Source organism: Myxine glutinosa, chromosome 5 (genome assembly GCF_964187855.1).
Source record: "Myxine glutinosa chromosome 5, kmMyxGlut1.1, whole genome shotgun sequence".
Taxonomy (NCBI): Eukaryota; Metazoa; Chordata; class Myxini; order Myxiniformes; family Myxinidae; genus Myxine; species Myxine glutinosa.
In genome coordinates, this window is record NC_136265.1 from 54,984,377 (window position 1) to 55,009,566 (window position 25,190).

Consider the following 25,190-nt stretch of genomic DNA (forward strand, 5'->3'; position numbering starts at 1 on the left):
AAAATTGTGGATGGTTTCGGCCAAAACTTGCTGGATAGGCTTGCGTGTGTGAGACAAGGAATATTTGATTCAATTTTGGTGAAGATTCAAATACGGATCTGGATACGATAATTTATTAAGTGATTTATTCTTAACCATTGAACCATTGAGTTAACCATTGAGTGATAATTTATTCTTAACCATTGAAAGATGGTATATCGCATGATATTTTAAAAATTTGTGGATGGATTAGGCCTATTCCAAAACTAGGTAGATGAGTTGGTTCGGTGACAAGAACGAGCCGTTTCGATTTTCGTTCAGGTCTGGATCCAGATCCAGCCGATCAGTGGGATACAAAATGTAAACTTTTCAGCCTGGTGGAGGTATGCTCTCTACAGAGCGCCATTCTAGTTTCAGAGTGCTCGGTTTGTTCTGCTTACTCATGTTATTCACTGTTTGTTGTTTTTCTATTTGACAGAATAGTGGGTGTTCCCTGAGTGGTTATGTATCTCATCTCTTCTATTTTGTTGGCAAACTCTTCTTCCAGGTGATGCTGCTCATTAACCCGTCCCCTGTGCAGCAGTAGATGGAGTTTTGCAAGTGTGTGTGTGTGTGTGTGTGTGTGTGTGTGTGTGTGTGTGTGTGTGTGTGTGTGTGTGTGTGTCCGGACCATAACGTTGTTTTTTTTTACCATTTGAGCTATTGTCATCAAATTTTCAACAAAGCTTTATTATGAGAATATGGAGAAGATAAAATAATAATTTTGTCAAAAGGTTAAAGGTTAAAGGTCTGCATCACCTGAAATCATAAATTTTCATCCAATTGATCTGAAATTTAAAGAATTTGCATATGCGGTCACTGAATTGGTTCACCAATCAAAAGCTAGAAGCTCTTTTTTTTTTAGATCGAAAGTTTAAAGGTCAAGGCTGCATAAAATTAACAATTTTCATCCAATTCACCTCAAGTTTTAAGAATTTGCACATTGGGTCACAGAATTGTTCACCAATCAAAAGCTAGAAGCTCATTATTTTTTTTTAGATTGAAGGTTCAAAGGTCAAGCCTGCATAAAATTATCAATTTTCATTTTGTATTTTTTTATCGTTTTCATTATTTTGAGAATACGGAAGAAGACCTCTGAATACAAACGGATGCAGACAGGTTTTGCATTTTGAGATGCTTTCTTGTTATAATTGTATTCCTCCTTTTCTTCCTCCATTGTAAATAAAATCTTCCTCCTTATTTTCATCTCCTGTTCTTAATCTTCATCTCCTGTGTGAATCTTTTGATGTTGATGCAAATGTGACAAATTATCAAAAGCCTTGCTGCACAACGAACACTGATAGGGCTTTTCTCTTGTGTGAATCTTTTGATGTTTAAGCAAATATGACGAATCAGCAAAAGCCTTGCTGCACAACGAGCACCGATAGGGCTTCTCTCCTGTGTGAATATTTTGATGCAGATGAAAATTTGACGAATTAGCAAATGCCTTGCTGCACAACGAACACCGATAGGGCTTTTCTCTTGTGTGAATCTTTTGATGTTTAAGCAAATATGACGAATTAGCAAATGCCTTGCTGCACAACGAGCACCGATAGGGCTTCTCTCCTGTGTGAATATTTTGATGTAGATGAAAATTTGACGGCTTAGCAAATGCCTTGCTGCACAACGAGCACTGATAGGGCTTTTCTCTTGTGTGAATCTTTTGATGTTGACGCATATGTGACGAAAAAGCAAATGCCTTGCTGCAGAAGGAACACTTGTAGGGCTTTTCTTCTGTGTGAATTTGCTTATGTCTGCGCAGATATGCCGAGTTAGCAAATGCCTTGCTGCACAAGGAACACTGATAGGGCTTTTCTCCTGTGTGAATCTTTTTATGCCTTAGCAAATATGCCGAATTGGCAAAAGCCTTGCTGCACAACAAACAATGATAGGGCTTCTCTCCTGTGTGAATCTTTTGATGCTGACGCAAATTTGACGGGTTAGCAAAAGCCTTGCTGCAGAACGAACAATGATAAGGCTTTTCCCCTGTATGAATCTTTTGATGTTGACAAAAATGTGACAAAAACGCAAATGCCTTGCTGCACAACGAACACTTGTAAGGCTTTTCTCCTGTGTGAAGTTTTTGATGTTTACGCAAATGTGACGAATAAGCAAATGCCTTGCTGCACATAGAGCACTGATAGGGCTTTTCCCTTGTGTGGATTTTTTGATGTTTACACAAGTTTGATGAATCAGCAAATGCCTTGTTGCACAATAAACACTGATAGGGCTTCTCTCCTGTGTGAATATTTTGATGTTGACGCAAATGTGATGAATCAGCAAATGCCTTGCTACACACAGAGCACTGATAGGGCTTTTGCCTTAGGTGGATTTTTTGATGTTGATGCAAGTTTGATGGATGAATGAATGCCTTGCTGCACAATGAACACTGATAGGGTTTTTCTACTGTGTGAAGCTTTTGATGTTTACGCAAATGTGACAAATAAGCAAATGCTTTGCTGCACACAGAGCACTGATAGGAATTTTCTCTTGTGTGGATTTTTCGATGCTTACACAAGTTTGACGAATCAGCAAATGCCTTGCAGCACAACAAACACCGATAGGGCTTTTCTCCTGTGTGAGTATTTTGATGTTGACGCAAATTTGATGAATTGCCAAAAGCCTTGCTGCACAACGAACACTGATAGGGTTTCTCTCCTGTGTGAATCTTTTGATGCTCATGCAAACGTGATGAAGTAGCAAATGCCTTGATGCATAAAGAACACTGATAGGGCTTTTCTCCTGTGTGGATTTTTTGATGTTGATGCAAATATGATGGAGTAGCAAATGCCTTGCTGCATAACGAACACTTGTATGGCTTATTTTCGGTGTGTATTCTTCGATGTCGATAAAAATCTGAAGAACGAGTAAATTCCTTGCTGCACACAGAACACATGTGTGGTCGCTCACTTCCTCGGATATTATTGAGGGTCTTTGTACAATGCTTACATCTGCGTGTGAAAGACACACTGCCAGGTTCGTCAGTTTCTTGACAAACGCTCCGAGTCGTGGGCCGATTGAAAACTCTCGTGTCAAACAACTGGGAACAGTTGGAACAAGAAACCAGTTTCATTTGTTTCCCTGTAAAGACAAGTCACAAAAATCATCATTAATTCACACCAACTTAGCAAAATTGACATATATTTCACTCAAATTCACCACATTAGATTAGTGCACCAACTTAGTACATTTAGATTGAAGAGTAAAGATTCAAAAATGGAAGAATTATGGATCTTTACAAATGAGTCAGACAGTTACTGAAAACACACAAATGATCTTACCAGAGGTTATTCCATCATTATGGACAGTGTATAGCAATTTTGTTTTATTAATTTTGTCCAATTCTTGAAAATATTTCCTGGACTTCTTCCTCATGATTCCCAATCCTTCATTCTCCCACTCCGTATTCAAACCTCATTCCCAAACCGCCATTCAAAGACACCCGTACTCGAACCGCCATTCTGTTGTTTCTCATTTCCAAATCCCATTCTCAAACCACGTCACTTCATTAGTATTTCAACCAAATAATTGCCATAACATCGCAATTGCCATAAATCATAGTTCTCCGTCCCGGCGGCACCCGGCCCATGAATCATTGCGAGATCAGAGGGCAACCTGCCTGCCCCCATGCACCGGTGACAGTCCGAGCGGTTGGGTCGAAGCGAGGCTGTTTGCCGAGAGCAGATGTGGAGTTTGGGAGTTCGAGCAGGAGAGAAAGTTAGAGAGCCCCATGAAGCGGGCGCCATTGTCGCCATTCCAGTGTTGTACGTTAATTGCCGTAAATCCTTCACGCCTTCCCGGTGGTGTCGCAGCCCATAGGTCATCGCGAGATCAGAAAGAGCGGCATGTCTGCCCTTGCAGTTAGGGGACAGAACGAGCAGTTGGGTCGAAGCGAGTCGGGGTGGTAGGATGCCGAGAGCGGACATGGAGTTCGGGAGCTCTTGCAATCTATGGAATTTAACAGCTTGTGCAATCCATCACGTTCAACAGTTTGCGTGCAGTCTGTACAGTTTGCATTGAGCTCAACCCTATAATGCAATCGTAGGTCATTTTGACCCGGCATGATCGTTTTGTTTTGCTGTAATTTTAAATAAAAACATTTGCATCACCTTTCATATATAACTCATTTTTGTTTTCAGTGATTGTCTATATGTAAAGGGGTTATTTTCCCACTTCGACCAGATGTTGTAGTTATTCATGACACAGAGGGCGCTATTTAGCATAAGTCTGTACTTCCTGTTCCCACATTTCAATTCATGGTGCTATTATCAAGTCATCGCAGCTAGAAGCTGAATTGTGAATGATTTACAATATAAAATGAAAATCAAGACGATGAAAAAAATAAATTGAAATGACTGTAAGAAATCTACAAATAATTGCTAAGTGCAAAATTGAAATTGGGCTTGGTAATCAAAAAAAAAAAACTACAAAACTATAACTATAACAGAGCATTTAATGATTTCTGAAAATATAATGTACGATATTACATTGTATAACACTTTTAATGAAGTAAAGGCAGTGGTCATTGAGCATTTTAATTCCACTTTAAAAGAGAGACTATATAAAAAATTTACTGAGCTCAGACATCAAAGATGTATTTCTTTTATTCAAATTATTTTAGACTAGGGCGTGCCCGTACGTGGGTGCAAAAAAACATGCGTGCAAACAACAACAACAAAAAAAAAACTTTGAAACCACGTGGCAGTAACGACCACAGAACCCCCCCCTCTATTTACATGAAATGGTTTGGTCCATTCGCAAAGCCAAAGCGAACGGCTTGCGAGTACGGTGACCATACCTTGGGAACCACTTGTCCGATTAATTTCAAACCTTGAAAAGGCACATCCTCGGGTCCCCAGCAATATACCTGGCAAGTTTCAAGTATATCGGACCCGTGGTTGTCGAGAAACAGCGGTCACAGACAAACACACACACATACACACAGAGATTACTGGAATTATAGATAGATGATTATAAAATAGTCAATTTCTCCACAAAAGCAAATCCATCAGAAACATCATCATACTAAAACCCACAATTTGGTGTCTGTCTGTCTGTATGATGATTTTTGACCGCGATACATTCGGTCGTTACTTATCCAATCTCAACCAAACTAGACAGGAGGACAAAGGGTCACAGAATGGAAGTTGTAGCAAATTAGTTTGCATCCCTCCCCAAGGGAGTTCTCTCCACCTAGGGGGTTTCCCCCACCAATGGGGTTCTCTCCGCCTCGGGGGTTTCCCCCACCAATGAGGTTCTCTCCGCCTAGGGGTTTTCCCCCACCAATGGGGTTGCGTGTTGAGGTGTATATCTGTATTAAAATAGCATTATTGTGGCGTTTTTCCAAGAACGCTTCTCATAACAAAACCAATGATAATAGCATAATATTGATGTTATTCCAAAACAATATTAATACGAATAATAAATATCCCACCTCCCGGAGTGGTTTTTCCTTGTTGAACAAATGCAGTGATAACATGTATAAATAGCTTATCGTGCCATTTTCATTGGAGCACCCCCCTACCAGAAGTAAAAATATTATAAACCACAAACATGTATGATTACCTTTTTAAATAGGCGTAATAGCTGTTTAACACTAAATTGAAAAAAATTTGAATGAATCCCGACATCAGTCCATGCTTATCATATTGACGAACACACCTGATCAAAGATCTATTGCAGTCTATATGCCCCACAAGGGTCCTTCCCACCGCTTCTGTGGAGTTTTTTTTACCAAGGCATTTATTGTGCCATTTTTCCAAAGCCGGTTCCCATTGCAAAAGTAACAAGAAAGAGCAATCAGAGATTGCAGACCCTCGCCAGGATGTGTTTTCAGTGGTTTTTAACACTTTTGTGTTAAAACAAATATGGCGGCCGAACCACGTGACCGATGTCATCATTAATTTTTTTCCACTAATTTATTCCTAGATAACGCTCAATAAATTTCATCTTGATCGGATGAAGTTTTGTACTTGTCGAATTATGACATCATAATGGAGGCACCTATGACAACATCATTAACATTTTATTCCCCATGGAGAGTTCTTTGCAATGAGCCATGTCTCAATTTTTTCTATTCAGCGCTTTCCGAGATATAGAGGTGCAAAGTTTTTCGATTTTTCCAAGATGGCAGCCGAACCACGTGACCTATGACATCATAATTATCATTAAAAAAATATACAGGTGGAGTTGCACCTATGGTGAAAATTTCCTGTCAATTGGACCAACAGTTGCAGAGAAAATCATATTTATTCTGTGCGGACAAACAGACAACCAAATGAAAAATCGGTCAAAGACCGAGGACTTGCCGGAATATACTTTTTTTATCGACCATTTTGGACAAATATGGGGGCCGAACCACGTGACCGATGATGTCATCATTATTTGTTTTCTAAGCTAATTTATTCCTAGATTATACTCAAGAAATTTCATCTTGATCGGATGAAGTTTTGTACTTGTCGAATTATGACGTCATAATGGACGCACAAATGACATCATCATTAACATATTTTATTCCCCATGGAGAGTTCTTTACAATGAGCCATGTCTCAATTTTTTCTATTCAGCACTTTCGGAGATATGGAGGTGCAAATTTTTTCGGTTTTTCCAAGATGGTGGCCGAACCACGTGACCGATGACGTCATCATTTTTTTTTTTCCTCCACCAGTTTATGCCGACGTGGCGCTCAAGAAATTGCATCTTGATTGGATGAAGTTTTGTACTTGTCGAATTATCAAATTATGACGTCATAATGGAGGCCTTGGGCCCAGAGAGTTAAAAATTGGGCACAGTCTATTCCAGGGCAAGACAAATATGTGTGTAAAGTTTGGCGATTCTATGTGCATCGGTGTGGACGTAGTACTGCGAACAAACAGACAAACAGACAAACCAACCGATCAACATACTTGCTGGAATCTTTTTCGGCAAGTAACAAACAAACAAAGACAAACAAACGGGCTCAAATGCAATACCCTCTCCTCTGGCGAGGGTAACACCATCACCCCCTGCTGCTCCCGTTTACAAACTTGGAATACCCAAGGGGGATTAAATCAACAAAACCAAAATTTAAAGTTGGTGATATTGTCAGAATTTACAGGTGAAAATCTTATTTTGCCAAAGGTTAAACGAAATGATGAAGTAACAAACTTTTCCATGTTCAATGCCAAATTGCCTGGCCATAACTTTAAATCATATATATTGTCGTGTCCGTGCAGATAAAGACCGGCCTCAGACGAATGACCGATCGAGCTTACCTCCGAGGCATTCAGTCAACTATGGCGGATCTTCTTTACACGCGAGGGAATGGAGAGTAACGAGGCTTACTTGCACAGGCGTACGTGGCATGGGTGGTTTTCCGAATCACCGACAGATAAACGGGACAGAGCGAGGAATTAAAATTCAACAAATAAGGGATTTAATAAAAAATAATGCCTGGGAACAAGAAATGCACGGTAAAACTAAAATCCTAAATGGAGCACCCCGTTAAATCACAAAACAACCGTTAAATCACACGTTTAATCAAACAAATCACACGTTTTGGGGGCAACCCCCAGTAAACGAAGAAGGAGGGTTTTGGAGGCATGGCATGTGGAGGAGTCTGTGTTGTCGCTCACAGAGGAGGTGTTGGATTTACCACTAGCTTTTGGCCCTCTCATGCGGAAACATACCAGGGAAACTGCGTCACCAAACAAATTATTACTAATCATGTTGTTTATTTTTCATCGATTTATTTGAATTATGCTAAGTTTTGTTTGATTCAATGTGTGATTTAATGGTTGTTTTGATGTGACATCCCAAGGTGTGGCTTCAGTGGTGCAATGGTTTTGATGTACGGTTTAAATTTGAATGGCACAAGTTGTTCCAGAAGGACATTGATTGGTGGTTCAGTGTCCCCACCCCTTTTCACCCCTCAGCCCAAATTGGGCTGAGGGGTATCCTCAGCCCAAATTGGGCTGAGGGGTATTGTCGTCACGGGCGTCGTCCGGGCATTCGTCAACTTTTGGTTTCCGTCAATTTCAAGGAGAATGGCTTGTCTGATTAAATCCATTTTTGCAGTGTGTCTTGTGGTTTAGTAGAGGAAGGTTCCTTTCGAAAATGGGCGCGCTGCGATTTTCAATATGGCCGCCACGGCAGCCATCCGGGCGTCCGTCAACTTTTGGTTTCCGTCAATTTCGAGCAGAACGGCTTGTCCGATAAAATCCATTTTTGCAGTGTGTGTTGGGGTTGAGTAGAGGAAGGTTCCTTTCGAAAATTGGAGCGCAGCGATTTTCAATATGGCCGCCACGGCAGCCATCTTGAAATTGGTTTCCGTCAATTTCGAGCAGAATGGCTTGTCCGATTAAATTCATTTTTGCAGTGTGTTTTGGGGTTGGGTAGAGGAAGGTTCCTTTCGAAAATGGGCGCCCTGCGATTTTCAATGTGGCCGCCATGGTAGCCATCTTGAAATTGGTTTCCATCAATTTCGAGCAGAACGGCTTGTCCGATTAAATCCATGTTTGCAGTGTGTGTTGGGGTTGAGTAGAGGAAGGTGCCTTTCGAAAATGGGTGCACTGCGATTTTCAATATGGCCGCCACGGCAGTCATCTTGAAATTGGTTTCCGTCAATTTCGAGCTGAACAGCTTGTCCGATTAATTCCATTTTTGCAGTGTGTGTTGGGATTGAGTCGAGGAAGGTTCATGGGCGGGCTGTGGTTTTCAATATGGCCACCATGGCAGCCATCTTGAAATTGGTTTCCGTCAATTTCAAGCAGAACGGCTTGTCCGATTAAATCCATTTTTGCAGTGTGTGTTGGGGTTGAGTAGAGGAAGGTTCCTTTCGAAAATGTGCGCGCTGCGATTTTCAAAATGGCCACCACGGCAGCCATCTTGAAATTGGTTTCCACCATGCATGGGCTGAGGGGTTACGCCCGCTTTGCGGTGCTATTTATTCCCTTATATAAGGGAGGGTATAGAGTTGTTTTGCTTTACTCTTGAGAAAGGTCAGTGAATGCACGTTTGTCCGTGTTGCTGATCGAAACGTCGAGCAGTTGTTTGTTTGCTCATTAAAGGTTGGAGAACTAAAAATGGATTTATATGTATATATCTATATATATATATATATATATATATATATATATATATATATATATATATATATATCTATCTATCTATCTATATATATATATATATATATATATATATATATATATATATATGTATATATATATATATATATATATATATATATATATATATATATATATGTAGAAGTGAATAAAAAAATTTATGCTGAATTAAAAAGTCAATGTAGGGATGACAAACTACAGTCTAAAAGAGGTCCTAAACAAGATAGGGATGATGTTGGTTTAGAGAGTAGCTAACAGTATTGCCATCACATAACAATCCCTACATCACTGCCTCATTTACAATTCATCAATCATTGCTTCAAGCTTCTACAAACATTTGACTGGTTATCACAGTACTTGATTACTCTTGCAGTGGAGCCACATAATGAGTCTGTACAAATTAGCAGTCCGAGTATAATGTTAGTACATGATCATCAACTTCTTACAAACTGCATGTACATCTCCAATAACAGCATTTTATAATTATTGTACCCTGCTCCTTTCCTATGCTATCTCCAGGCACTGCAAAACGTCATTGCCGGGCACCGAAGGGAGCTCGGCAATGACGCACGCTGAAAGGGAGTACTCAGTTTTCACTCTGGTTGTTTTCTTGTTTGTTTGTTTGTTTGTTTTCTTGGTTGTCCGGACGATATCTCAGCCATCCTTTGAGCTAGGAAGCTGAAATTTTGGCACAATAGTAAGGAAGGACTTTTACGGATTCGGTACTAATTATTGTTGTTATTATTATTATTGTTGGTTCTAAGTATTATGGTTATTGTGGTTTAAGGGAAAGGGTTATTGTGGTTAAAAGGTTTAAAAGCGCTCATGATAAAAATGATACCGGAAATCGGATAGTGCACCGGAAGAGGTCGAGCGAAGAGGAAGAGGGCATGAGGCAGAGGTGAAACGAGGCGTTTTGTAAAAGCTCCGTACCTAGCGTGGTCGAGCGTACATGGCGAGTGAACTTTGAGTCCTTGAAAGGAATCTCGTGCGATTGGTGTTATCGCTGGAGTTGTGGAAAAGCCTGCGAAGCCAGGTACAGGTGTGAGATTCCGGAGAATCTTCACCTAGAAGCTGCGGCTCGAGGAAGAGCCGTCCGCCATTTCGGGGACCTCGCGCGTCGCTCGCGGAACCTTGTTAAGCCGCGTCCGCTGGTCCCGCCCTCTGGTGGTTTGCTGAGGACGTGTGTGCGCGACAGCGGCCTTTGAAGAATACGGTGCGGTTCGCGACTGCACGGTGTATGTGCACATTTGGATCGCGTCTTTGGAATTCCTCTTTACACCGCCAACTGGGGTTGGCTGGGACCACGTGACGGTCCCCGCCTTGCCTACATCTCCTTACCCGCCTCCTCGCCTCTTCGCCGGGAGCACCATTGTGTTCCAGAGACATTGAGAAGGGCTCTGTTTTAGTCCCTGGGGGTGCCATGAGTTTGAGCTAGGTTATCATCTTAAGATCTTGATTGAATGGTTGATTGCCACCATTGTTGTATGGTTCTTCTTGTGTGCTTGTAATATATTATTTGTTCGTTGACAACCATTGGTGTGGTTTCCTTATTGATTTGATTGTTTCATTTGATGGTTTCATGGATGGTTTCATTAGTGATTGATTTTGAAGCTGAATAACTATTCTTTCTGCCGTGACTCCTCTCGGGGTTTGGGGGTATACCAAAACCAGAAGGTCGGGGAGGAACACGTAACAGAAATTGGGGGCTCGTCCAATTGACTCGTGGGCTCGAAATTGGGTCTGCATCCGGGATATACAATTCCCTAAATTTAGTCTGGGAAAGAATTCCCTAACATTACAACATTCCCGAATTTTTCCAAAAACAAACAATTTTTTTTTTTTTTTGAGATTTCTTGTGTGAAGGTGAACAGGTGGTAACAATAGTCACCATGGAGTTTGACGCAGGGAGGTTTGCAGCGACACCTAGTGAGGCACAGTTCAGAGCATTATTAAGATCGGAACTCTTTAAATTGGCCAAACATTTTAGCTTGGAGGTCCGAAGTAATATGAAGAAGGCAGAGATGCAGACAGTGGTGATACAATCTCTGGTGGGATTAGGAACATGGACAGAGATAGCCTTGGATTGGTTACCGGAGGAACAAGAAGATGTTGAGCTCCGGAAACTGGAGATGCAATTGCAGAGCCAGGAAAGGGTAGAAAAGGAAAAAGCAGAGGAAAGGAGAGTTGAAAGGGAACTCCAGGAAAGGGTAGAAAAGGAAAAAGCAGAGGAAAGGAAAGCTACAAGAGAACTCGAGGAACGAAAAACAGAGGAAAGGAGAGTTGAAAGAGAACTCCAGGAAAGGGTAGAAAAGGAAAGGCAGAGGAAAGGAGAGTTGAAAGAGAACTCCAGGAAAGGGTAGAAAAGGAAAAAGCAGAGGAAAGGAGAGCTACAGAGAACTCGAGGAAAGAAGAGCAGCACAGGAAAGAGAACTCCAGGAAAGGTTAGAAAGGATGAAAGCAGAGGAAAGGAGAGTTGCAAGGGAACTCGAAGCAGAGGAGAAAAAAGTGGAAAGGGAGTTAAAGGCACACGAAATGGTGCTTCAGCAGGAAATTAAAGCCAAGGAGCTGGATTTAATGAGAGAACGAGGAGAGGTACCATCCATGCCGACTGGTTCGACAACTAGTCAGAACACCTGGGATGTTGGCAGACATGTGAGGCTGGTTCCACCCTTCAACGAAAAGGAGGTAGCCAATATTTTTTCACACTTTGAGAAAGTGGCTCAACTGCTAAAATGGCCTGAGGAGTCCTGGACCATATTAGTGCAAAGTGTTCTGGTGGGTAAAGCTGAAGATATTTATTCGGCTTTACCGATTGCCCAATGTGCAGATTATAAGGTATTGAAGAAAAACATTCTCAAAGCCTATGAATTGGTCCCGGAAGCTTACCGACAAAAATTCCGGAATGCCAGGAAGAGGGAGAGTGAGACCCATGTGGAGTTTGCCAGAATGAAAGAAACCATGTTTGATAGGTGGTGTGATTCAAAAGGGGTTGGGAAAGACTTCGAACTATTGCGAAAATTGATCCTGGTGGAGGAATTCCAACAGTGTGTCCACGAGGACATTAAAGTACATCTGGAGGAAAGGAAAGTACCAAAGTTGTATGAGGCAGCAACCATGGCAGATGACTATGCCTTAACACACAGGATGGGATTCCACAAACCGAACTTCTCACCTAGACCTAGCCAGGGGAGCTATGGTACATCAGGGGCGGAGAACGAAAATTAATGGAGGTGGCCTCGAGATGAATATGAGGACCACTCTGATACCACGACTTCTAGAAATCCGAAGACAGCAGTACCAAGGCAGACTTATTCCCCGGGGGGCTCGAGACAAACCACGAGGTTCTCCTCCGGGCCTACTTGCGCTTTTTGCCATAAACCTGGACACTTGATGTCCCACTGTTATGCTCTGGGAAAGGAAAATCAGGAGCGGAGTTCGTCTAGTACAACTCCGAATGCAATGGCCAATGTGAGAAATCGCCCTCAAAAGGGTTACCAACCATTTATTTCAGAGGGGTTAGTGTCACAGGGTGGAGACCCGACTAACCGGAGACCTGTTAGGGTGTTGAGGGACACAGGAGCACATCAATCTTTAATGCTGGAAGGCATCTTGCCATTGTCAGAGGAGACGGCAACTGGTGATAGTGTTCGTTTACAGGGGATTGGTGGCTGTGTTAGAGCTCCACTTCATGCCATCCATTTGGAGTCCGATTTGGTGTCAGGACCGGTCACCGTAGGTTTACAAGCCACTCTTCCTGTAGAGGGAGTATCTGTTGTTATCGGGAATGATTTGGCCGGTGGTCAAGTTTATGGTAACCCGATGGTTGTTAAAAAGCCCAGTAGGGAAAATAACACCACACCAGTTAGGGATGGCGACAAATGTAGCAAGTTATTTGTAGGTGGACTGAACTTCAAAACAAAGGAAGAAGTTCTGGAGTCTGCCTTCAGCAAATATGGACCGCTTTTGGAAGTGCGGTTGATAAAAGACAGGGAAATGCACAAGTCAAGAGGGTTTGGCTTTGTCACGTTTGAAAGCACAAAGGCCGCCAAAGAGGCAGAGAAGAATTGGAATGGTAAGGATTTGGAGGGTCGGACCATAGCCGTAGAGAAGGCAGGCCGTAGGTGGCGACGGGGCTACAGAGGAGGACCATGGAGTAGTGGTGGTGGCCGCAATCAATATTATTATGGAGGCTTCCAGAGTTATGGCAGCTCCCGAAGAAAGGATTATCCGAGCAGTGGCCGAGAAGGAGACCGCTATTCATGTGACTATCGTGACAAGTGGTCCAACCATGATTGTTAGGAAAGTTAGAAAGAGTTGAAGCACTGAATGCTGCGGAGCAGCCGAGCCAAGATTCCGACATGGATTAACCGTGAATGCCACGTTCCTAAAGGCATCCATGTCGTGAATATGTCCAGGCCTCACCACCCAACCACCATGGAACCTGGCCCTCAGCTCGGCCTCCCGAAAAAGTGCTATCGATTTGCTTGACTTGGGATTTTTGATCAACCCCTTAACCTTCATTCAAAATAAACTAAAAGTAAAAATCAGAGGTTGATGAGATGGAGTTTGGCTTTGCAGGGGTTCAACTTGGAAATTGAACATGTAAAGGGCAGGGACAATGTCGTGGCTGATGCTTTGTCCAGAGTGAATTAACTTTGAAAATCCCTGTGGGTTGGGTGAAATTTTGTTGCTTTATTTTTGAGATGTTGATAATTGTTTCCCATGGGAATTGATGATGTGGGTGGTGAGTTTACTTTTGTTGGTTTCAAGAATTTGCATACAAAGAAAGTTTTCGCTGTGTTCAAACTTTCTTTCTTGAGGGGGGGAAGTGTTATGGATTCGGCACTAATTATTGTTGTTATTATTATTATTGTTGGTTCTAAGTATTATGGTTATTGTGGTTTAAGGGAAACGGTTATTGTGGTTAAAAGGTTTAAAAGCGCTCATGATAAAAATGATACCGGAAATCGGATAGTGCACCGGAAGAGGTCGAGCGAAGAGGAAGAGGGCGTGAGGCAGAGGTGAAACGAGGCGTTTTGTAAAAGCTCCGTACCTAGCGTGGTCGAGCGTACATGGCGAGTGAACTTTGAGTCCTTGAAAGGAATCTCGTCCGATTGGTGTTATCGCTGGAGTTGTGGAAAAGCCTGCGAAGCCAGGTACAGGTGTGAGATTCCGGAGAATCTTCGCCGAGAAGCTGCGGCTCGAGGAAGAGCCGTCCGCCATTTCTGGGACCTCGCGCGTCGTTCGCGGAACCTTGTTTAGCCGCGTCCGCTGGTCCCGCCCTCCGGTGGTTTGCCGAGGATGTGTGTGCGCGACAGTGGCCTTTGAAGAATACGGTGCGGTTCGCGACTGCACGGTGTATGTGCACATTTGGATCGCGTCTTTGGGATTCCTCTTTCCACCGCCAACTGGGGTTGGCTGGGACCACGTGACGGTCCCCGCCTTGCCTACATCTCCTTACCCGCCTCCTCGCCTCTTCGCCGGGAGCACCATTGTGTTCCAGAGACATTGAGAAGGGCTCTGTTTTAGTCCCTGGGGGTGCCATGAGTTTGAGCTAGGTTATCATCTTAAGATCTTGATTGAATGGTTGATTGCCACCATTGTTGTATGGTTCTTCTTGTGTGTTTGTAATATATTATTTGTTCGTTGACAACCATTGGTGTGGTTTCCTTATTGATTTGATTGTTTCATTTGATGGTTTCATGGATGGTTTCATTAGTGATTGATTTTGAAGCTGAATAACTATTCTTTCTGCCGTGACTCCTCTCGGGGTTCGGGGGTATACCGAAACCAGAAGGTCGGGGAGGAACACGTAACAGTACTTTGTCAAAAAAAGTATTTTTTGTTTTTTGATTAATCAATCAATTGATGAGTTATTTAATTATTAGCGATTAATTAAGTACTTATTTATTTCCTTTCTCTTCTGGCCATGATCTCAGGCACCTTTTGAGTTAGGAAGATGATATTTGGATATGCCAATGACAGTGATTTGGCTGTAAAATATTTTTGATTTATTGATTAATCAATTAAACAATTAATAGATTAATTATTAAATTATTTGATTAATGACTAAAATTTTTTTTTTTTAACTAACAGAATCTGATGAAATGGTGGTGGTTCACGTGTTCTATTAGCAAAATGATTAATTATTTCATTTTAAAAAATGATTATTATTTATTTATTTTCCTCATTAATTATCTCTATTTTATTTCTCATCTGGGCAATATCTCGGGCACCTTTTGAGCGTGGGAGCTGATATTTGGACCTGACAATGACCAAGTGATTTGGCTGTAAAGGGTATTTTTGATTTATTGATTCATTAATTAATCGATTAATTATTTAATTATTCGATGAATTACTTAATTAATTATTTTTTAAGTTACAGATTCGGATGAAATGGTGGTGGTTTGTGTATTCTTTTAGCCAATTGATTAATTTTTTTTTTTTATGATTACTATTTATTTATTTTCATTATTAATCATTTATTAGGTTTACTCTCCATGAAATGGAGAGAAACCTATTATTACTGCTAGAGTTTTTCTTATTATTATTCTTCCGCCCTATTTTGCACCTCCGAAAACTTCATAATTAATGTTCTCAGCAACCGCTGGTCGGATTGACAGGAAATTTTCATCAAATGATCGTCTCGGCTCCGAGAATTTTTTAATGCTAATTATGACGTCATTTGTCACGTGGTATGGGCGCCATCTTGTAAAACAAATTCAACTTTTCCCCTCTGTAGCTCCGAAACGCCTCAATGGAAAAATTTGAGGAATGGCTCATTCTAAAGAACTCTTCAACGGGAACAAAAGCCATGTGTATCGAGTATATTTAAAATGCTAACGTTAAGAGGTTAGAATTCATCAAACAAAAAATTTTCTCCCCCGAAAATGGGATTTTTTTTCCCAGATGCTTAGTTAAAAAAAACTCAGAATGCAAAATTTTTCGAAGTCATACGTCACATGGTTCGGCCGCCATCTTGTTTTCTGTGAAAAAACACAAAAACCCCTTTTTCTCCGCAACGACTGAACGGATCGAGCCCAAACTTGGCATGCATATTCGCATACCCATGACGAACAAAAAAGTCAGCGAGCACGACATCATCCGACACATGGTTTCAGAGTTATGATGTTTTAAAGCTCAAACTAGAAATGGAATCACCTCCATAATTTGTGGAGATATCGAGTGGAAACTTTACACAAATGTTCCTCATGGGGGTATGTTTCAACGTTACTTGAGACGTTTTGATAAGTCACATGGTTTGGCCGCAATAAATAATGGAATTTAAATTTTAAAAAGCTTGTAACTCTTGAGCCACTGCATGGATCGACTTGAGTTTTTAATGCAATGTAGCTCTCATCAAGCGGAACAAGTGTGCAAAATTTCAAGATGATTGGATGTACGGTCTCGAAGCTATAAATCTTTATTGTTGAAAGAAGAAGAAACACACCGATTGTCTTTCCAGAACGTGATCACGATAACGCGATCTCCCGCGGTCATTTGAACCTCAAAAAAAATTATAATTGCAGATTTGTCAATAGATGAGGCATATTAACAAACGAATGAAACAGATTTGCTCAAATTCTGACTATTTTTAACTCGATCGTATTTCACTCAAAGTTGTGAGCGACTGAAGAAGAAGATGTCCATCCATGACGTCATCACTATAACGCGATCTCCCGCGGTCATTTCAACCTCAAAAAAAATTATAATTGCAGATTTGTCAATAGATGAGGCATATTAACAAACGAATGAAACAGATTTGCTCAAATTCTGACGATTTTTAACTCGATCGTATTTCACTCAAAGTTGTGAGCGACTGAAGAAGAAGATGTCCATCCAGGACATCATCACTATAACGCGATCTCCCACGATCATTTCAACCTCAAAAAAAATTATAATTGCAGATTTGTCAATAGATGAGGCATATTAACAAACGAATGAAACAGATTTGCTCAAATTCTGACTATTTTTAACTCGATCGTATTTCACTCAAAGTTGTGAGCGACTGAAGAAGAAGATGTCCATCCAGGACGTCATCACTATAACACGATCTCCCGCGGTCATTTCAACCTCAAATGAAATTATAATTGCAGATTTATCAATAGATGAGGCATATTAACAAAGGAATGAAACAGATTTGCTCAAATTTTGACTATTTTTAACTCGATCGTATTTCACTCAAAGTTGTGAGCGACTGAAGAAGAAGATGTCCATTAAAGACGTCATCACTATAACGCGATCTCCCATGATCATTTCAACCTCCAAAAAAATTATAATTGCAGATTTGTCAATAGGGCAGGCATATTAACAAAGGAATGAAACAGATTTGCTCAAATTCTGACTATTTTTAACTAGATCGTATTTCACTCAAAGTTGTGAGCGACTGAAGAAGAAGAATCGTTTAGCTTCTCAGATAAAATAAATAATTCTGTCTGCAATTTCAGGTTAATTTTCTTTTTAAAATGGCTTTTTCTGCAATCAGTGCATGGATTGACACGTGTGGATGTGTGTGTGGGTGTGGGTGTGGGGGGGGGGGGGGGTGGTTGGTGTGTGCGTGTGTATGTGTGTTAGGGGTGGGGGGGGGGGGGGTGGGGGTATGTGTGTTTGTGTGGGTGTGGGGGGGGAGGGATGTGTGTGTGTGTGTGTGTGGAGGAGGGGGGGTCGGATGTGTGTGTATGTGTGTGGAGGGGTGTGTGTGTGTGTTGGGGGTGGGGGTATGTATGCGTGTGTTTGTGTGTGTGTTAGGGTGGGGTGTGTGTGTGTGTGTGTGTTGGGGGTTGGGGTGGGGGGATGTGTGCATGTGTTTGTGTGTTAGGGGTGGGGTGGGGGGGGGGGGGTGGGGGTATGTGTGTTTGTGTGGGTGTGGGGGGGGGAGGGATGTGTGTGTGTGGGGGGGTTGGGGGGGGTTGGTGTGTGCGTGTGTATGTGTGTTAGGGGTGGGGGGTGGGGGTATGTGTGTTTGTGTAGGTGTGGTGGGGGTTGAGGGTGTGTGTGTGTGTGGGCGTGTGTGTGTGTGGGGGGGGGGGGGGGGTGGATATGCGTGTATGTGGGGGGGGGGGGGTGTATGTGTGGAGGGGTGTGCGTGTGGGGGGGAGGGGGAATATGTGTGTGTGGATGTGTGGAGGGATGTGCGTGTGGGGGGAGGGGTGTGGGGGTGTTTGTGTGGGTGTGTGTGTGTGTTTGGATGTGTGTGTGGGTGTGTGTGTGGATGTGCGTGTGTGTAGATGTATGTGTGTGTGTGTGTGGGTGGGGGGGTGGGGGGTGGTGGATATGTGTGTGTGTGGGGGTGGGGGGGTTGGGGTGTGCGTATGGAGGGAGCGCAGATGTGTGTGTGTGTGTGTGTGTGTGTGTGTGTGTGTGTGTGTGTGTGTAGGGGGGATGTGTGTGTGTGTGTTGGGGGAGGGATGTGTGTGTGTGTGGGGGGGGAGGGATGTGTGTGTGTGGGTGTGTGTGTGTGTGTTTGGAGGGGTGTGCGTGTGGGGGAGGGGTGTGGGTGTGTGTGTGGGAGGGGGTAGGGGGGATGTGTGTGTGTGTGTGTATATGTGTGTGTGTGTGTGTGTGTGTGTGTGTGTGTGTGTCGGGGTTGTATCCAAGGGGGTTGTGTCAAAGCATGTCCAATGAAAGTGGGGTTGTATGAAAAGTGGGGTTGTATCATAAGTGGGGTTGTATCATAAGTGGGGTTGTATCATAAGTGGGGTTGTATGAAAAGTGGGGTTGTATCAAAAGTGGGTGCGAGTAAACCTGTCATCACTGCCAGCAGTTTTAAAGTGGCAGTTCTAGTTAATTTTATTTCTCATCTGGGCAATATCTCAGGCACGTTTTGAGCTAGGAAGCTAATATTTGGACATGACAGTGACCAAGTAATGTGACTATAAAGGCTATTTTTGATTTATTGATTAATCATTTAATCGATTAATTATTTATTGATTAATCAATTAATCATTTAATTTTTTATTAATGACTTATTTAATTACATTTCTAAAAGATACATCTTCGGATGAAGCACGAGTGGTTTAGTTATGCTATTAGCCAATTGATTAAGAAAATATTTTATGATAATCTTTTATTGATTTTAATTATGCAATTAATCGATCAATTTATTGTACACCTCTCCCTCCCAATTGTGTAGGTGTGGTGGGGGTTGAGGGTGTGTGTGTGTGTGGGCGTGTGTGTGTGGGGGGGGGGGGTGGATATGCGTGTATGTGGGGGGGGGGGGGGGGGGGTGGGGTGTATGTGTGGAGGGGTGTGCGTGTGGGGGGGAGGGGGAATATGTGTGTGTGGATGTGTGGAGGGATGTGCGTGTGGGGGGAGGGGTGTGGGGGTGTTTGTGTGGGTGTGTGTGACACCCCTCCCCACACACGCACACAAACACACTCTATGAGCTGCACTGAGGTATTGCCGGGGGCCAGAGCTGCCCCGGCAATGCCGTGCTGGAGGATATTTAATTACTTGGCATGGGGGCGGTGTACTTTGAATGTATCTGTACTTGATAGACACCGCTCCTTTCCTATGCCATCTCCAGGCATTGCAAAACGTCATTGCCGGGCACCGAAGGGTGGCTCGGCAGTGACGCACGCTGAAAGGGAGTACTCAGTTTTCACTCTGGTTGTTTGTTTGTTTGTTTGTTTTCTTGGTTGTTGTTTTCTTGGTTGTTTGTTTGTTTGTTTGTCCGGGCAATATCTCAGCCATCCATTGAGCGAGGAAGCTGAAATTTCGGCCCTTTGTCAAAAACGTTATTTTTTGTTTTTTAATTAATCAATTAATTGAGGAGTTATTTAATTATTAGCGATTAATTAAGTACTTATATATTTCCTTTCTCTTCTGGGCATTATATCTGGTACCTTTTGAGCGAGGAAGCTGATATTTGGACATGCCAATGACCAAGTGATTTGGCTGCAAAGGATATTTTTGATTTATTGATGAATCAATTAATTAATTAAGTGATTAATTATTTAATTATTCGATTAATGACTAATTTTTTTTTTGTTACAGATTCTGATGAAATGGTGGTGGTTTATGTATTCTATTAGCCAATTGATTAACTATTTAATTTTTTTATGATTATTATTTATTTATTTTCATTATTAATCTTTTTTTTTTTTGTCTCATCTGGGCAATATCTCAGGCACCTTTTGAGCTTTTAAGCTAATATTTGGACATGACAGTGACCAGGTGATGTGGCCATAAAGGATATTTTAGATTTATTGATTAATCATTTCATTGATTAATTATTTATTTATTAATCAATCAATTATTTAGTTTTTTATTAATTATTTATTTAATTAAATTTCTGAAAGATACTTCTTCGGATGAAGCACTGGTGGTTTAGTTATGCGATTGTACACCGCACCTTTCCTATGCCATCTCCAGGCATTGCAAAACGTCATTGCCGGGCACCGAAGGGGGCTCGGCTGTGACGCACGCTGAAAGGGAGTACTCAGTTTTCACTCTGGTTGTTTGGTTGTTTGTTTGTTGTACACCGCACCTTTCCTGTGCCATCTCCAGGCATTCATTGCAAATCGTCATTGCCGGGCACTGGAGGGGGCTCGGCAGTGACGCACGCTGAAAGGGAGGACTCAGTTTTCACTCTGGTTGTTTTCTTTCTTGTTTTCTTTCATGTTGTACACCGCTCCTTTCCTATGCCATCTCCAGGCATTGCAAATCGTCATTGCCCGGCACCAAAGGGGGCTCGGCAGTGACGCACGCTGAAAGAGAGTACTTAGTTTTCACTCTGGTTTCTTGTTGTACACCGCTCCTTTCCTATGCCATCTCCAGGCATTGCAAATCGTCATTGCCGGGCACCGAAGGGGGCTCGGCAGTGACGCACGCTGAAAGAGAGTACTCAGTTTTCACTCTGGTTGTTTGTTTGTTGTACACCGCTCCTTTCCTATGCCATCTCCAGGCATTGCAAATCGTCATTGCCGGACACCAAAGGGGGCTCGGCAGTGAAGCACGCTGAAAGAGAGTACTCAGTTTTCACTCTGGTTTCTTGCTTTCTTTCTTGTTGTACACCGCTCCTTTCCTATGCCATCTCCAGGCATTGCAAATCGTCATTGCCGGGCACCAAAGGGGGCTCGGCAGTGACGCACGCTGAAAGAGAGTACTCAGTTTTCACTCTGGTTTCTTGTTGTACACCGCTCCTTTCCTATGCCATCTCCAGGCATTGCAAATCGTCATTGCCGGGCACCAAAGGGGGCTCGGCAGTGACGCACGCTGAAAGAGAGTACTCAGTTTTCACTCTGGTTTCTTGTTTTCTTTCTTGGTTGTCCGGACGATATCTCAGCCATCCTTTGAGCTAGGAAGCTGAAATTTCGGCACAGTCGTGAGCAAGTCCTTTGTCAAATACGGTATTTTTTGTTTTTTGAATAATCAATTAATTGAGGAGTTATTTAATTATTAGCGTTTAATTAAGTACTTATTTAATTAATTAAATTTCATTTCTCTTCTGACCATTATTAACTCAGGCACCTTTTGAGTTAGGAAGCTGATATTTGGACATGCCAATGACCAGGTGATTTGGCTGCAAAGGATATTTTTGATTTATTAATTAATCAATTAATCGATTAATTATTTAATTATTCGATTAATGACCCAAAAATTTTTTTTTTTTAAGTTACAGATTCTGATGAAATAGTGGTAGTTTATGTGTTCTCTGACCAAATTGATTACCAATTTAATTTTTTTATGATTATTATTTATTTATTTTCATTATTAATCATTTATTTATTTTCTTTCTCATTTGGCCAATATCTCAGGCACCTTTTGAGCTGGGAAGCTAATATTTGGACATAAGTGACCAAGTGATGTGGCTATCAAGGATATTTTTGATTTATTGATTAATCATTTCATCTATTAATTATTTATTGATTAATCGATTAATTATTTATTGAGTAATCAATTAATTATTTAATTTTTTATAAATGACTTATTTAATTAAATTTCTAAAAGATACATCTTCGGATGAAGCACTAGTGGTTTAGTTATGCGATTAGCCAATTGATTATGAAAATATTTTGTGATAATCTTTTATTGATTTTAATTATACAATTAATCAATCAATTAGTGTACACCTCTCCCTCCCAATGCAGCCTCAATGAGCTGCACTGCGGTATTGCCGGGCGCCGGAGGCGCCCCGGCAATGCCGCGCTGCAGCATATTTAATTATTTGGCATGGGGCGGTGTACTTTGAATGTATGTGTACTTGTTTTCTTTCTTGTTTGTTTGTCCGGGCGATATCTCAGCCATCCTTTGAGCTAGGAAGCTGAAATTTCGGCACAATAGTGAGCAAGTCCTTTGTCAAAAACGGTATTTTTTTTTTGATTAATCAATAAATTGAGGAGTTATTTAATTATTAGCGATTAATTAAGTACTTATTTAATTAATCAAATTTCCTTTCTCTTCTGACCATTAACTCAGGCACCTTTTGAGTTAGGAAGCTGATATTTGGACATGCCAATGGCCAGGTGATTTGGCTGCAAAGGATATTTTTGATTTATTAATTAATCAATTAATCGATTAATTATTTAATTATTCGATTAATGACAAAAATTTTTTTTTTTTTTAAGTTACAGATTCTGATGAAATAGTGGTAGTTTATGTGTTCTCTGACCAAATTGATTAATAATTTAATTTTTTTTATGATTATTATTTATTTATTTTCATTATTAATCATTTATTTATTTTCTTTCTCATTTGGCCAATATCTCAGGCACCTTTTGAGCTGGGAAGCTAATATTTGGACATGAGTGACCAAGTGATGTGGCTATCAAGGATATTTTTGATTTATTGATTAATCATTTCATCTATTATTTATTGATTAATCGATTAATTATTTATTGAGTAATCAATTAATTATTTAATTTTTTATAAATGACTTATTTAATTAAATTTCTAAAAGATACATCTTCGGATGAAGCACTAGTGGTTTAGTTATGCGATTAACCAATTGATTATGAAAATATTTTGTGATAATCTTTTATTGATTTTAATTATACAATTAATCAATCAATTAGTGTACACCTCTCCTTCCCAATGCAGCCTCAATGAGCTGCACTGCGGTATTGCCGGGCGCCCGAGGCGCCCCGGCAATGCCGCGCTGCAGCATATTTAATTATTTGGCATGGGGCGGTGTACTTTGAATGTATTTGTACTTGTTGTACACCGCTCCTTTCCTATGCCATCTCCAGGCATTGCAAATCGTCATTGCCGGGCACCAAAGGGGGCTCGGCAGTGACGCACACTGAAAGAGAGTACTCAGTTTTCACTCTGGTTTCTTGTTTGTTTTCTTGTTGTACACCGCTCCTTTCCTATGCCATCTCCAGGCATTGCAAATCGTCATTGCTGGGCACCGAAGGGGGCTCGGCAGTGACGCACGCTGAAAGAGAGTACTCAGTTTTCACTCTGGTTTCTTGTTTGTTTGTTTTCTTGGTTGTTTTCTTGTTTGTTTTCTTTCTTGGTTGTCCGGACGATATCTCAGCCATCCTTTGAGCTAGGAAGCTGAAATTTCGGCACAGTAGTGAGCAAGTCCTTTGTCAAATACGGTATTTTTTGTTTTTTGAATAATCAATTAATTGAGGAGTTATTTAATTATTAGCGTTTAATTAAGTACTTATTTAATTAATTAAATTTCATTTCTCTTCTGACCATTATTAACTCAGGCACCTTTTGAGTTAGGAAGCTGATATTTGGACATGCCAATGACCAGGTGATTTGGCTGCAAAGGATATTTTTGATTTATTAATTAATCAATTAATCGATTAATTATTTAATTATTCGATTAATGACAAAAAATTTTTTTTTTTTTAAGTTACAGATTCTGATGAAATAGTGGTAGTTTATGTGTTCTCTGACCAAATTGATTAATAATTTAATTTTTTTATGATTATTATTTATTTATTTTCATTATTAATCATTTATTTATTTTCTTTCTCATTTGGCCAATATCTCAGGCACCTTTTGAGCTGGGAAGCTAATATTTGGACATGAGTGACCAAGTGATGTGGCTATCAAGGATATTTTTGATTTATTGATTAATCATTTCATCTATTAAGTATTTATTGATTAATCGATTAATTATTTATTGAGTAATCAATTAATTATTTAATTTTTTATAAATGACTTATTTAATTAAATTTCTAAAAGATACATCTTCGGATGAAGCACTACTGGTTTAGTTATGCGATTAGCCAATTGATTATGAAAATATTTTGTGATAATCTTTTATCTATCTATAATTCCAGTAATCTCTGTCTGTACGTTTGTACGTTTGTACGTTTGTCTGTTTGTCTGTGACCGCTGTTTCTCGACAACTACCGGTCCGATATACTTGAAACTTGCCAGGTATATTGCTGGGGACCCGAGGATGTGCCTTTTCAAGGTTTTAAATTAATCGGACAAGTACTTACCGAGCTATGGCGATTTAGCCGTTCGCCGTTCGCTTTGCCGTTGCGAATGGACCAAACCATTCATGTAAATAGAGGGGGGGGGGGGGGGTTCTGTGGTCGTTCGCTTTGGCTTTGCGAATGGACCAAACCATTCATGTAAATAGAGGGGGGGGTTCTGTGGTCGTTCGCTTTGGCTTTGCGAATGGACCAAACCATTCATGTAAATAGAGGGGGGGGGGGGGGGTTCTGTGGTCGTTGCGAATGGACCAAACCATTCACATCGAATCATCGAATCACATCGAATGGACCAAACCGTTCGCTTTGGACCAAACCATTGCATGTAAATAGAGGGGGGGGGGTTCTGTGGTCGTTGCGAATGGACCAAACCATTCATGTTTTTTTTTTTTTTTTTTTTGGCAAGGAACGGGCACCCACGTACGGGCACGTCCTAGCTTATATATAGTACGGGCATGCCCTAGTTGATTTTAATTATACAATTAATCAATCAATTAGTGTACACCTCTCCCTCCCAATGCAGCCTCAATGAGCTGCACTGCGGTATTGCCGGGCGCCGGAGGCGCCCCGGCAATGCCGCGCTGCAGCATATTTAATTATTTGGCATGGGGCGGTGTACTTTGAATGTATGTGTACTTGTTTTCTTTCTTGTTTGTTTGTTTTC

At 41.2% G+C, this 25,190-nt stretch overlaps 1 protein-coding gene across 1 annotated transcript in view; it reads right to left on the reverse strand.

The window, feature by feature from the left end:
• Positions 1–332: 332 nt before the first annotated feature.
• The window catches only part of LOC137415245 (uncharacterized), an 83,272-nt gene continuing 58,414 nt past the window's right edge, over positions 333–25,190 (reverse strand). The window contains exon 4 of the mRNA XM_078778084.1: positions 333–3,099. Within this exon, the coding sequence (XP_078634210.1) occupies positions 1,235–3,099 (1,865 nt within the window). The 3' untranslated portion in view covers positions 333–1,234. The remainder of the gene's footprint in view (positions 3,100–25,190) is intronic.